Here is a 15,560-nt window from a genome sequence, read left to right on the forward strand (position 1 = left end):
GGTTGGACAACAGTAGCAGAAGAAAGAGAGATGAAGACCGACCACAACGAACTCTTGAGAGGCATATCCATATGATTGTTGGAGGATTTATAGGAGAAAAAATTACAAAATTCTCTCATAAAAGACATCTAAAAGAGATTTATCAGATAGGGGAGGAAACTGAAATACTCGACTTGCATGCAATAACTTTTACTAGGGAGGATGCTAAGGGTGTTATGCCCGAACACAACGATCCAGTAGTAAACACGATGATCCGGTAGTAAAATTAGAGTACTTCACTAAGTTTAAACACAGAGAAAATTCCATTTTTATAATGTATATTTTCGCCTTATAGAAATTAAATAACATATACTTTAGTCGATATATATGTATTATGAATATAATAATTTTAATTTATTTTTAATATTTTAACTTGTCACAAAATTTAATTTTTTTAAATTTTTTACATGTTTTATGATTTAAGGATAAAATATCAAAAATTAAATAAAACTTATTAATTTAATAATAAATATATTTGTTACTATAATCTTTACACAATAAAAAATTTTTTAACATTTTATTGAAGTATTCGAAATGCTTTATTTTTATGTCAATAATATATTTTTTAGGTATTCAAATATTTTTTAAATATTTAAATACTCTTAATAGTAGTAGTAGAACTGGTCTAAGTAATAGAAGAAATCGTTATATGCATTTAACATATGTGCTTTTGAAATTTATCACTTTAATTTTTATTATTTAGTGTTTGTAGACTTTTGAATATGGATAGTACAGTTGTTGATTTAATTTTGAGTTTTAAATTTGTATTTTTGGACATTGAAATAATCGAATTTAATTAGGAGGAACTCAATAAAATAAGAAAAATTAATATAAAAAGCCAAAGAATTCAACAAACAAAATAACATATAATAAGAATAGTGAATAAAAAATTGTGGGTGTATTCTATAGATAGTGGAATTGTGTCGTCTGAAATATTTTGAACATCATGTTGAAATTTGTAGTAACATAAAGGGATGTCCGATAACTATTTGTTTTGGGCCCAATTGGTTTTGTTGATTTTCTATGAGAGTTACTATGGAGGTCTTCTAAAAAAGGTGGCTTAATATTTGTATTGGGCTGGTGACTTATGTAGACATGATCATGTTGATGCTAATTTTGAAAATAACATATGTGAACACACTATTTTTAAATTAATCTTTATAATTAAGATAAAAAAAATCTTAATTTAAATTAACTTATCCACATTTATTACTCTAAAAACCTTTGTTGGTACTTTCTCATATGCTCATTATTCATGTACCAAAGAGTATTACAAACCCAGTACTTAACTATAAGTCAAATAAAGAAAACAATATCACAGTCAGCAAGCCCATAAAACATTATAAATATACGTATATTATTATTAGATCATAATCACAACTTTGAATGGGCCACACCTTATTCCATGAAAAGATCTAGAACTTGAATTTTATATCACCAATTTACATGGTATTACATCTTTGAAGGACACTTATACCAGCCCCACTGTTCATCAGAAATATACTTTGTGACTTGCTTCACACTCAGGAAATTATCAAGTCCCCTAACAAAAAAAAAAAAAAAAAGAAAGTATAAAAAATGAAAACAGAAAATCAGATCCATATTCTCAAATGATAAAACGGTCAAAATAGATGAATGCCGCATGTGTCTAGCATTGACTACGTTTGTGTGCTGAATCAAATCAAATTTTCAATAAAATCCAAATACTTCTGAAGTACCGCATCTGTACTTAAATAATTATTAGTCACTAAAAATGCTTAGGTCCGATTAGAGCAAGGCAAGCCTCTTACTTTGATATATATTAAAAAGGACATTCAAATTTACTTATGCAGTAGTTGAACTGAAGCGTATTTGTAAGTTGAGATTTTAAATAGAAAATAAAGGAATATAGAGAATGACTTCATGTATAAAGTAGAGTCCATTTTATTCTTTAAAACTTTTCTTTTCGTCTTCTTAACTCCGGCAATACCTCAAACGCCTAAGACACTCATAAAAATTACAATAATGTTTGGAAAATAATAAAAAAAGAGCCCAAATATTCCAAAATTATCTTATTTAGTGTTCATTCATTATCACTAGAATAATTGTGTTATTTTAGAACAAATATATAATTATAGATGTTATATATTATTGATGTTAAATTAAAAAAATAACTTTAATTTTTGCCTCCCTAGCATTACTGAAAAAATTAAGAGCATACCATTCTCCTAATTCGCGACCAAACCCACTACGTTTAATGCCACCCCATGGGGCTTGAATGAAAGTTGGTTGAGAACAGTTGATCCATACAATTCCAGCCTGAACAGCCTGCAGAAAAAGAAAAAATTGTTTAAAAAATAAAAACATAAAGTTGTATACTATTTTCAACTATTGGAATCGGATTATTTTGTTTTGTAAATATTATATTATGGTAATCTAAGAACATTCTTACCTTGGATATCCGCTCACATCTTTCTGGATCATTTGACATCACAGCTGACCCTAAGCCATAGCTGTCAAAGAACAAAGTAATTCAATTTGCCCCTAAGTGATTTTCAGCAAATTAAAAATCACCCTCACCCAAACACAATCTTAACAAATCATTATAAGATTGCAGAAAATTAAATAATGGTCATGAACTCACTGGGTATCATTTGCTAGTTCAATGGCTTCTTCCTCACTGCTAAATGTTTTGGCACAGAGCACAGGTCCAAAAACTTCCTCTCTCCAAATTTGCATTGAGGTACTCACATCAGTTATAATGGTTGGTTCAACAAAGTAACCCTTCTTTAAATTCTGCAAATGCCATCAATAATTCAGAGACAGGAAATTCTTCAAAGACATTCCCAATTGCAAGCATCGGAAGGTAATATCATACCTCAGGGCGAGACCCTCCGGTCAAAATTGTTGCACCCTCACTCTTAGCAGTTGAAATAAACTTGAGAACTTTTTGATACTGAATCAATCATACATTTCAAAATTTAGAGGATCCAAATTCCTAATAAATGCTTAAATTATTTAAATTGTTTTCAGGTTACAAGTCTAGAAAGAAATCTGAACCATAGGAACTACACAAACAATTGTCAAAGATAAATATCTGAAAAATATAGTCAACCAGGCAATAATTCCTTTCTCCTATATATTAAAACTTAATTCATTTTCAGTTTTTTCTCCTCCCTTAATTTTTCTAAATGCTACTTCAAACTCAATCACAACAACAACAACAAAGCCTTACCCCGCTAAATGGGGTCGGCTATATGGATCAAACAACGCTATCGAGCACTATCATGTATCATATCTGTAGTGAGAATTTGAAAGTTTTGTTTCTCGAAGTTGTTTAAACACTGATGTTAGACAATAGAATTCATAAGAAATTTAACAAGCCAAGTAAGAGCCAAACATAAGCAGTGTAACAGAACCAAAGAGGAACCATCACCTAAAAACAAATGTAAATGGAGAATATGACAATAAATATTTTCCTTATTTATTAAAATAAGAAGAACAGGAGGAGCCTAACATAACATACCTGAGCTTCGCTAACAATGGCGCCTAATTTGCAACCATCTTCCAAGGGATCTGAAACTTTGATGTTTTTAGCCCATTCCACAAGCCTATTCAAAAACTTTGTTGCTATATTTTCCTGAAACAATCAAAGTGTCTGTTTTAAGAAATTCAAAAAAAGAAAAAGAAAAAGGTAAACACAATTCCTACAAAGTTAGAAGACAAAATTCTACAAGAATCTACGTAAGTATCAACATTCCCATCCTCCCATTTATGAAGCAAAACCAAAACTACAACTGCTTCATGAAAATGGAGTAAAATTTATCGATTAAGCTTTTCGTAAAACCATTTATTCTACAAGTTTAAACTGTTGGGTAAAAAAACATGAATAGTTTTATATTTAACAAAACTTACATGGACAATAAGCCGAGATGTTGCACTACATATCTGACCATTGGTAAAGAAACAGCCCAGCATGGTCCATTCAGCAACTATTTAAATTAAATCATGGACAATATAAGTGATTCATAAATTAAATATCAAATTGTATATGATAGTATGTTTTAATCATGTAAGATTTTCTCATGACTCTACAATGACAAAAGATGTTCATAATAATTACGTTCTCCTTTTTAATAAACCATGACTTTCATTTTTTTGGTACACTAAAATATCAATGTATTTAAATGCAGGGAGTAACAAATCAACTATACTTGAGAAGTCACTTACCCTTATCAATGTCAACATCGTCAAAAACAATAATTGGACTTTTTCCACCAAGCTCTAGTGAAACAGGCTGCCAAGAAATCATAAATCTATATCACATGAACTTGGAAAAATAAATTTGAAAAAAAACATGTTTCCAATCTCTTCTGGGGTGTGCATTTTGCATTCTTCTTTATATATCTGAATAGGTAGAACTATTGCTTCTTAGAAATAAATACCTTGACTTGCAGAGCTGCAGCTTGCATAATTTTGCTTCCAGTTGCAGAACTTCCAGTAAAGGATATCTGTTGCAACAAATAAAAAATATCATTTACAACATAGTACCTTTACAAACTCAGCTAAATTTGCATGATATAGAAGGGGTCTACATGGGCAGGGTCGGGCTAGACCTGCACCAATCTAAATCTCATTTTTATTGGGTTATTTATAAAGATCTGAACAACAACAACAACAACAACAAAACTATCCCACTAGCTAGTGCAATGACATTATTGTACTCTATCATGTATCATGTTTATAATGAGATTGTTTACATTATATCTTTTTTGACCACCTCGTATATGATCTTGGATTTTGCTCTACATTTCGCCACCTATCTATCTTCCATCTGATCCGCCTTTCAAACTAGATGCTTTGCCAATCTTCTCCCCACATATCCAAACTACCTGAAATGAGATTCTACAATCTTTACAACAATAAGAACTACTCCAACTTCCCTCTTATATCCTTGTTCCTTATTCTGTGAGTGTTTGACAGCTCATTCATCTAAGTATCCTTGTGTCTGCCACACTAAACTCATTTTTAAGCTCACCTTTTGTTTGCCCAACACTTTGTTCCATATAACATAGCTGGTCTAATAGCAGTATGATTGTGTACTAAAAATATAAACCTTTTTTGTACATAATTAATTTTTATAATGACCTACAAACATGATCAAAAAAGAGTTAAGTTCCTCCTAAAGGTATTGGGTTAAAAGGATGGAACCCAAAAGAACACCTTGAGGAGTTGAATTTCTCTTTAGTGGGAACTATATTGATGGAAGTGGATTGGTTGGATTTGGAGTGTAAAGGTGTCATCTAGTTGAAAGAAAACCAAACTAGATGTCCCTTCACTAATGTCACATGTCAGGAGCTTTAGTTTAACGTGTGGGAATCAACTTCCTACCTTTTCAGTTAACAAGACTTGAGGTGACAGGAGTACCTAAAGATATTTTGGAAAGAGCAGTAAACCAAATATCATACTAAAACTATTGGCCAAGGGGTGTCCTCTTCATCATGGTTTTACACTATAAAAAGGACCCCAAGCCACCTCTGTAAGCAACCCTTTCATCCTCTTCTGAGAGTTTCTTTTCTGAAATCTTTTACTTCATCCTTCATCCTTCATCCTTCATCCTTCATCCTTCACTCTCACTCTTCACTTTCACCTTGATCATCTTCTTCTTCACAGATCTTGAAACCCTTTTCATCCTTTACTTCACTTTTCACCTTCACCTTCAACCAGACTTCACCTTTCACCTTCACTTTCAACCAGACTTCACTTTTCATCATTCATCCTTCACTCTCACTTTTCACTTTCACCTTGATCATCTTCTTCACAGACCTTGAAACCCTTTTCACCCTTTACTTTCGCCTTCACCTTCACTTTCACTTTTTCACCTTCACCTTCATCCTCTTCTGAGAGCTTCTCTTCTCTGTAAACCATTCATGTCCACTTTAAACAAAACTCATTCATCCTCTTGTGACATTAGTGGAGGTTTCAACACTTGTTCTCCACCTCTCTTTCTCACTATTAGTTTTTGTATTGTTTATTCGCCATTAACAGAAGTGTCTTCCTCACAAGTTTCATTACCCCTAATCTCTCACCTTAACTATTATTTTTCACTTAATCTATTTCTCACGAAATCCATCCGAATCATCTGGCGACTCCACTGGGGAGGAACACTTCGACGTGATGGCTAGAGATCAAACGAGGTATAGAACCCCCTCACCACCTCTGTTCGCGAATCTGAAGAATATGGAGGAAGACGAGAACACCCCAGTTACTTGTAGGGAGTTGACGCGTATTCTAAAAGTCAAAGGATCGTGAAGCTGAGTTGCAAGAGTTGGAAGGAAAAAGAGAAGTTGTGGGAAGCAAGATGAGAGAATATCACCGGAGACTGGCATTAACTTATGACAAGCACATTCAGTCCAGGGTGTTCCTAGAAGGAGATCTGGTACTAAAATCAGTAGACGCAGTAATGAGGAAGATGCCTTTACCAAAATGGGCTCCCAAATGGGAGGGTCCTTACATCGTTTCTGAAGTACACCCCAACGGACACTGCATCCTGCTGGACCTGGATCATGAAACAACCACCGGCCCCATCAATTTCAAGTACGTTAAGAGGTACCATGCCTAATTTCAATTTTAGGAGTTAGGATTTTAATTCCAAAAGGCTTCTTTATCAAGAGCCAATATTTATGTTATATTATTCTGCAAGCATCCTGCAATACATGAGAAAACTGCTTTAGCAATCATACACTCAAAATGTGAGTGATGCATCTTAAGAAATTTGCAGTACAAAATAGTTCCAAAAAAGTGAAGCGTCCCACCCTCCAAGCTCCTAAAAAGAGTTAAGCATAAATAGGGCAAGAAAGTTATGGGTACCTTCCTTTTTTTTTGGAACTGTTTCAAAAAAGTGAAGTGTCCCACCCTCCAAGCTCCTAAAAAGAGTCGAGTATAAATAGGGCAAGAAAGTTATGGGTACCTTCCTTTTTTTTTTGGCCTAGAAAAAAATGGCTACTGCTTTTCTTAAAATCATACACTCTCCCTGCAAAAAAAAATTAATTAAAATAAATTATTTTTATTTTTAAATATATATTTATGGTTACAAATGAACATTGCTCATAATTTTAATTCAATTTCTTTTTTATTTGTGACTTCGTTGGAAACGTATACAAATGAGGATATAACATCCAAAGTTGTAAGAAGAAAGATCTTTATCAAAGAATCCCTATAGCTAACTCCAAAATTAGCAACCCAATATACATGGAGCTGAGACGGGTTAAGACAAAAACAAGAAAAGAAGAAAAAGGGTCTTACCAAATAAAAAGAACAGAGCGAAGTTGAATGTGGGAGTGTCCTTTACCCTAAGAAAAACTCCCAATAGTTGAAGAAGATAGAGGATTTGGATGGTGGTGGTGATAGCAGTGATGATACTGCGCTGTGTAAAAAATGCCCTAGCAGATATGATGAGGAACACCTCTCCCCTACTCTTCCAGGTGTTCTCTCTCCTTATGTGTCTCTCCAAATTCAGGTACTCAAATTTAAAACGCGTCCAATTAAAAGGGTAAGAGTTTCTCCCCTTCTTATTTCCTTATATATTAAATTATTATATTAAATCAAATCATCCCTCTTTTTTCATACAAATAAATTATGAATATATTTATTTACTAATCTTATTTATTTATTTATTTTATTAATATTTAAAATATTTGCACAATAATATTCTTTTATTCATTTTTTTATGAGTACATAATTATATTCATATTACACAGAAATATTTATATTTAAATATTATAATATTTACAAATACATATTTCATTATGACAAAAAATCAATAAAAGAGGGGAGATTTGATTCCTTAGAGTTATGATATATTAATAAAAAAAACTTATTCTTGTTCTGTGAGTACAAAAAAGTTTAATGCAGCTTGAGGGAATACTTTGTACCCTCAAAGACTGCATGGGGGCATATGATTGTGTACTAAAAATATAAACCTTTTTTGTACATAATTAATTTTTATAATGACCTACAAACATGGTCAAAAAAGAGTTAAGTTCCTCTTAAAGGTATTGGGCTTAAAGGATGGAACCCAAAAGAACACATTGAGGAGTTGAATTTCTCTTTAGTGGGAACTATATTGATGGAAGTGGATTGGTTGAATTTGGAGTGTAAAGGTGTCATCTAGTTGAAAGAAAACCAAACTAGATGTCCCTTCACTAATGTCACATGTCAGGAGCTTTAGTTTAACGTGTGGGAATCAACTTCCTACCTTTTCAGTTGACAAGACTTTAGTGACAGGAGTACCTAAAGATATTTTGGAAAGAGCAGTAAACCAAATATCATACTAAAACTATTGGCCAAGGGGTGTCCTCTTCATCATGGTTTTACACTATAAAAAGGATCCCAAGCCACCTCTGTAAGCAACCCTTTCATCCTCTTCTGAGAGCTTCTTTTCTGAAATCTTTTACTTCATCCTTCATCCTTCATCCTTCATCCTTCACTCTCACTCTTCACTTTCACCTTGATCATCTTCTTCTTCACAAATCTTGAAACCTTTTTCATCCTTTACTTCACTTTTCACCTTCACCTTCAACCAGACTTCACCTTTCACCTTCACTTACAACCAGACTTCACTTTTCATCATTCATCCTTCACTCTCACTTTTCACTTTTCACTTTCACCTTGATCATCTTCTTCACAGACCTTGAAACCCTTTTCACCCTTTACTTTCGCCTTCACCTTCACTTTCACTTTTTCACCTTCACCTTCATCCTCTTCTGAGAGCTTCTCTTCTCTGTAAACCATTCCTGTCCACTTTAAACAAAACTCATTCATCCTCTTGTGACATTAGTGGAGGTCTCAACACTTGTTCTCCACCTCTCTTCCTCACTATTAGTTCTTGTATTGTTTATTCGCCATTAACAGAAGTGTCTTCCTCACAAGTTTACTTACCCCTAATCTCTCACCTTAACTATTATTTTTTACTTAATCTATTTCTCACGAAACCCACCCGAATCACAGTATGACAAAATTTACTCTTAAGTAATAAATGTACTTTTTTGTCACATAAAAAACTAGAAACAATCCGCTACTTTAACCAGTTTACTTGAATCCCATGTTTTACACCATTCTTGATTTCTCCACCATCCATTATAATACACCAAAGATACTTAAATCTCTTTACTTGTGGTAGGATGTTTTCTCCAATTTTTGCTTTTGTGTTAGTGTTTCCCCTCCTCCTGCGACCTTTCATTCCATATTATGTCTTAATACAGTTTTTGTGCAAACCATACACTTCTAAAGCTTCTCCCCACAAATCTAGTTTCTAAATAAAATCTTCTCTTGATTCTCCCAAAATGATGATGTCATCAGCAAAAAGCATGCACTATGGTACAAGTTCTTGGATATGCTAGGTGAACACTTCCAAACCAATTTGAATTGGACCATATTAGTTTGATATTAAATCAATATATATATAAGTTTAGACATTTTAAAATCAGATATAAAATTAAAACTAAAATATGTTATACAATACTAATACCAAAAATTATTTATTAAATAGAATATACTTTTGAAAGAAATATATAATTTTGGACTAAGACAAGCCTATCCAAATTGTGACCCATATCAGACCCAAATATTGTGCGGGATTAATAATACAAACTTAAACTTGACTTTATAGCTACATATAAATTTTTGGGCTAGACCGGATCTTGAACACACATAAAATTGCATTAGCTGCTAATGTAAGCTAATAAGTAATAACTGAAACTCAATCTCACCTTGTCTACATCAGGATGTGAAGCCAAAGGAGCCCCGGCTTCAGTGCCTAATCCAGTGATCACGTTTAACACCCCTGCTGGAAGACCTACTTCTTTGCATATTTCGGCCAACTCCAAACATGTCCTAAAATCGTAAATAATAATACAACATGAGAAGAAAGCCCAATAAAGAATCAAGTTAGTGATAGTTGAGATTTGTGAGAATTGAATTGAGATCATACACAGATGCCAGTTCAGATGGCTTCAATACTGCAGTACAACCAGCAGCCAGAGCAGCACCAACTTTCCATGCCGCCATTAGCAATGGATAGTTCCTATTACAAAAGATTTAACTCATCATTTCATTTTTCATTCAAGACATCAATTACCAGTGAATAAATGCTCAATTTAATCTTTATATTTCAGCATAAGTCATTGAAGTGTCACGTGGCACACTGGCGATGATGCGTGGCATGCGACGTCACTAACACACAAACGATTTTAAGATGGAAAAGAGCTTAAGGGACTAATTTTAACTAAGTTTTGAAGACTAAAATGACAAAAATTATTGACTAAAGTGACTACTAAGCTGAAAATTAAATATTTTCTATTTATTAGGATTCAGTTGTTAGAAAAATAAACTACAAGAGAACTGAAAGTGAAACTGTGATTATATTTACAATATATTTATTGTAAAGGAGGTAGAGTAACTTGTTCAGCAAGCTACTATAGCAATTTCAAGTACTAGTTTCCATGTTACAACTGCCACTAACTGAATTACAACCATCACAGTCCAAGTGTATTTTAATCTTAGTGTACTCTGGCATCTCATATCTACACAATTATAAATGATATGGATGTCAAGTGACTAACTGACTAACTGAGGCTGTAAATGAAATGATTACCTATGTAATAAACCGTAACAAGGATCAAATTTCTGATTAATTTTACAGCACTAGGTGCTCAATTGAATATTTTTTTTACCATATTCAATTAAACTGAAAATGATTTTGGAAAGTCCAAAACCATTTCACAACTAAATTGGCAGGGGTATCCAATTTTCCACGTGTTTCATGAGCCAAAGTCAAAAACTAATATTCACAAAATTTATATTGGAGAAACAACAAAAATCGTATATAACTTTATGTAGCAATTTTTTGAAAAAATATAATAGGAAATTAAAATGAAGGAGCAAGAGATACCATGGAGTAATCAACGCAACAACACCAATTGGCTCCTTGATCACATAACTCTTGAAGTTCTCCATAGGAAGAGACACATGTGCCTTTTGCTTTGCATCCAACCCTTCAGCAAGTTCAGCATAGTAGCTAAAACAACCAATAACATCATCCTACAACACAAAAATAAAAAGTAAAATTCCCGACAACAAAATGAAATAAATGAGTGAAGTACCAAATTTAAGTAGAAATGTGAGTCGCAAAATTACCCATATTTTAGATAAATTTGACAAATGAATAAAATTTTGTGGGTATGTTATAGCATTTCTTGGAACATTGGTTGAGTTGTCTTCTTATGATTTCAAGATTGTGGATTCAAGCCATGGAGTCAGACACTAATGTAATTATTGCATTATCACGAGATGCTTGTGCACTGGACTTCCCTATAGCATTTTTATTATAGCATGTGAATTTTTGTCCTTTAATTTCATGGGTATAGTGATTTTATTACTTCTCTCTGTAGTTGAAAACACATCAATCATTGTTTGTTTGCCAGTTTGTCAAATATTACCATGTCGGCTGCTGCTTCATCAAGCGGTTTCCCATTATCAGTAGCTTCAAGCTTTGCAAGCTCATCCTTTTTCTCCGTTATCTGTCACAAACAAAAGTGAGTTCTCATGAAATCCATAGATTACAAGTTACAACATGGGTCAATCACACTATTAACAAGAATTAATTCTCTTATTCTCACACATCAAATCTTACCCTTCACCATCACCCCACGCTCTGCTTATTGTATCAATTAGCTAAGCAATTAATAAGAAATTATTACTTTGTTAGATTGTCTCATAAAAAGAATGTGATAATAAGTAATTTAATATTAACACAATAAAGTAATTCGCTTATTGCTGTCTTGAGTCTTCCACTTTAACTATGTTTTTAATCCAACAACTTAAGTAGTTCTAGCAATAAAAATGTTAAAAATGAGCACGTTTTCCTTGCTTCCAAAAAGCCAAAGATTGACTCATCCTTGGCATGGTTGGTAAGATCTAACCCTGAGACAATAAAAAAAGTAGACACGATTTTGAGAAAATGTTTAGGTGATATTTAAAATTCTAGGCGTGAATTAATTTAGTTCCTAAAATTTAGAAAATAACATCATTTATTTTTGAAATCTTATGGACTAAATTGATTCATATTAAATTTCAGAAGACTTTATTGGTTCATACCCCAAAATTTTTCAATAACAAAAATAGTGAAAACAAAAAACATTGCAAGATGCAACCTTTGCAGCAATGGCTCTAAGATATGTAGCACGAAGAGAGCCAGAAGCCGTTGACCAATCTTTTCCCTTGTTCCGAGACAGTGCTCTTCTTGCAGCATCCACCGCAAGTTCCACATCTTCCTTAGTAGCTGCTGGGATATCCCCTGAAATAACAATTTAATTTGCATTATTTGCCACAAAAGTTATACAAATGATTATTACGATGATGCTATCTTACATTATGCCTATATGCCTATATGTGATTATTGATATAATATATAATAAACAAAAAATGAGTAAAGTGATAAAATAAAAAATTAATTACTTTTGACTTTATAATTTTTTATTGTTTGTGAGTTTTATCGTCTTAATTTAAGAATGATTGGCTATTTATTTTTTTATTTTACTCATTTTCATTTAGAATTTGATCCAAAAAGTGATATTTTTTTAATTTTTCACAATACAAAAGATTAATCCGTCATGGATTGGAGCTGTATTTATTTGTTATTAATTAATGATACTTTAGTAAAAAAATTGTAATTTATTCTTGATCTTAAAATTCCTTAAATATTTCGTAAATAACCAAAGTACTGATATGTGAACCATATGCTGCAATGCAATGGTAACAGTAAAAGAAAAAAAAAAGGAGGAAAGAGTGTATGGAATAGGGAAACAAACCTATGATGAGTTCAGTGGAAGGGTTGATGATTGGAATTCGGTTGTTGAGGAGAGGGGCTTTCCACTCTCCATCTATGAAGAGCTCTCTTCTTGGTGTTGAGATCGCCATTTTCTTCCTTGCTTTCTTTCCCCCACTCTTATCTGTCTCTGTTTCTAATAACTAGCTTCTTGGAAACGGATCAATAATAATGATTGTTGACGATATTAATATATTATATTTAATAAGGAGATTGAAGATACGTCATGTAATGTGATCATGTTCATGGTGGTGGACACCTTAGCTTGTATCTTTTTCTTTTCTTTTCTTTGTTTTTTAGTGGTCCTCTTCTTTGTACTCTTTTAGTTTCTTTTCAAATATTTTCTTTGTTGAGTTTGGAATAGAAATTAAAATGGATAAAACTTCTTTAACGCGGAAAAATTAATAAAGTAATATTTTAATTATTTTTAAATTAAGATAATAAAAATTATAAATTTAAAGATAATTAAAATATTATTATATTATTTTATCAAATTTTTTATTTTAATTTTTTTTAATTAAAATAACTATGATGATAAATATAATTATTTTTTGAAACGGATAATTCTGTTAAGATGAAGAACACATTACATCAAAAAGTCCCAAATTAGTTATATTATTGGAGCCTCTTCCTAACCATGTTAAATTTGGTTGGGTTAGAACTAATTTGGCCAAACACTAAAGCATGTGCTCCTTGATTCCCATCCCTCTTTACATGTGATGATAATTAAAATTGTTTAAATTTTCTCAACAGATTTTTACAATTGGACACTATCAATCCAAAATAATTGCTGTAACAACACTCCAGGACCAACTTCAGCCCCAAATAAGATAGTTGGGACCTCTCATATCTCCCCCTCATAACTCCTAATATAGTTGAGTTTATTTTGTTATTTGATGTGTGTGTCAACTTATCCATGTACCAAAAGTGAAAGCAAAAATACCATTCCAAAATTTTATAAAAATAATGTTAGGGAGGTTATTTAAAATTATCTCATATATATAATATAACATATATAATTTTATACACATAACATTTGTAATTACATCTAAAATTATATAATTATTCTAACAATAATTAATAAATATTAAATAAGATAATTTTAAATTATTTGGACTAATCTTTTATTGTGTCTTAAACATTATTAATTTTATAAATACCTTTCCAACATTTCCTGGACCTAAACTAGCCAATCCAACAATCTGTCAGGGAAAACACATAGCCTATGATCAAGAGGATCAATCTTAAAAAGCTTTTCATGATTTAAAACGGTTACTTCTTCGCCAAAGTCTCCTAAAGACTTGGGAAAATGATGGGGATGAGCTCATAAAGAGAAGTAATCAGCTTACCAAGTTATGATCTAATATTCTACACTCAAATTTTCAAAGCCTTTATTTGATTCTAAAATCTTTTAATTTAGGCATCAAAACCCCTTCAGATTCCTTTGATTCCGTAGGATTCAATTCACCGTCTAGGTACATCTTGAACATTGACATGGCAGGAGCTTCAGAGAACCATCCAAATTCAGATCTCCATTCCAACCAATCCCTCCAAACATTGTTCAGATGTAAGTGACGTTAGGTCATGCTTACAACAATTTCTAGACCACCCAAGGTCAGAAAGCAACTGACCTCTTAATACCTCTTAGATGATGACTAACTTGATCATCAGAGTCTCGAAGATTTACCCGGATAGTTATTGCTAAACAGATTGCATATTTTTATTAGCTACTATAAAGGATTATCTTTCTACGAACTTCTCATTTGGCTGTGTTGTTGGTGTTGCTGAGGAGCTACGAAACAAATCAGAGGAAGAAAGAGCCACAGTCATTGTACTACTACTTGTACAATGTTGTGGTCACTTGTCAATGCTTGAGTCGTCTTGTTGTTGCCATTATCCCTCTGTGTCTGGCCTGAGCTGCTATTGCCTTGCTGCCGTGGAAGAAGAGGAATTTCTTAATGCCGTTAATAAATCTTTTGCTTGTTAAAATATTCTTTTTGTTTGATATAGTTTTCTGATTTATAGCTCATTAAATAACAATGGTATTCATCGTACTTATGCTAAAGATTCTTTTAAAATTGGTTTTTAAAAGATCAAATTCATCTTTAAAAAATTTTAAACTAGTCACGTTCGTTCGTTAAGTGATAATATCTAACAATACCCATTTGATACTTGACTTTCTAAAAATTCATTCCTAACTACATAAGTTCTATTTCCAAGAAATACAATACTGTTAGGTGTGTATTATTTTGTCACTTAATGAGTTAGGCCAACAATTATTAACCACATCAGTTCTAGAAGTGCGAAAAAAAAATTAAATGGATTAATTTAAAATTTTTAAAAAATAAATTTATTTGATAAATCTTGTAAGAATCAATTTAGGGAATAAATTCTCTTTTACGGACTCATAATGGAAAAGATTATCTGATTATGTGAAAAAGGAAAAATTATAAAGGCTATAGCATGAAAAAAATTGATTTAATTTTATATATTTTTTATTTATTTCATTAATTAATAAGAGAGAAGAATTTAGGATGACTATTTTGATGGTTTTTATATCATTGAACTCTCCTCAAAATTAAAGGATTCTAAACTCTATTAGTTAGGAGTTTTTTTCTATCAGTTGTAATAAGTAAGATTTGAATCCAAAATAAGT

General features: G+C 32.1%; 1 protein-coding gene across 2 annotated transcripts; it reads right to left on the reverse strand.

Annotated features, from left to right (window-relative positions):
* Positions 1-1,244: 1,244 nt before the first annotated feature.
* Positions 1,245-13,239, reverse strand: LOC112750675 (aminoaldehyde dehydrogenase 1, peroxisomal). 2 transcript variants are annotated; one of them, XM_025799487.3, is made up of 16 exons: positions 12,888-13,205; positions 12,231-12,373; positions 11,517-11,597; positions 10,970-11,118; positions 10,010-10,102; positions 9,789-9,912; positions 6,533-6,577; positions 4,464-4,529; positions 4,249-4,315; positions 3,934-4,010; positions 3,545-3,658; positions 2,897-2,974; positions 2,663-2,814; positions 2,471-2,531; positions 2,240-2,346; positions 1,245-1,582 (listed from the first exon to the last, which is right to left on the reverse strand). In XM_025799487.3, the coding sequence occupies exons 1-16, from the start codon at positions 12,994-12,996 to the stop codon at positions 1,492-1,494; spliced, it is 1,557 nt and encodes a 518-aa protein (XP_025655272.1). In that variant the 5' UTR covers positions 12,997-13,205; the 3' UTR covers positions 1,245-1,491. The 2 variants fall into 2 exon arrangements, with proteins under 2 accessions (XP_025655272.1, XP_025655273.1); XM_025799488.3 differs by lacking the exon at positions 6,533-6,577 and having other exon boundaries at positions 12,888-13,239.
* Positions 13,240-15,560: the final 2,321 nt, after the last annotated feature.

Source organism: Arachis hypogaea, chromosome 15, assembly GCF_003086295.3.
Source record: "Arachis hypogaea cultivar Tifrunner chromosome 15, arahy.Tifrunner.gnm2.J5K5, whole genome shotgun sequence".
Taxonomy (NCBI): Eukaryota; Viridiplantae; Streptophyta; class Magnoliopsida; order Fabales; family Fabaceae; genus Arachis; species Arachis hypogaea.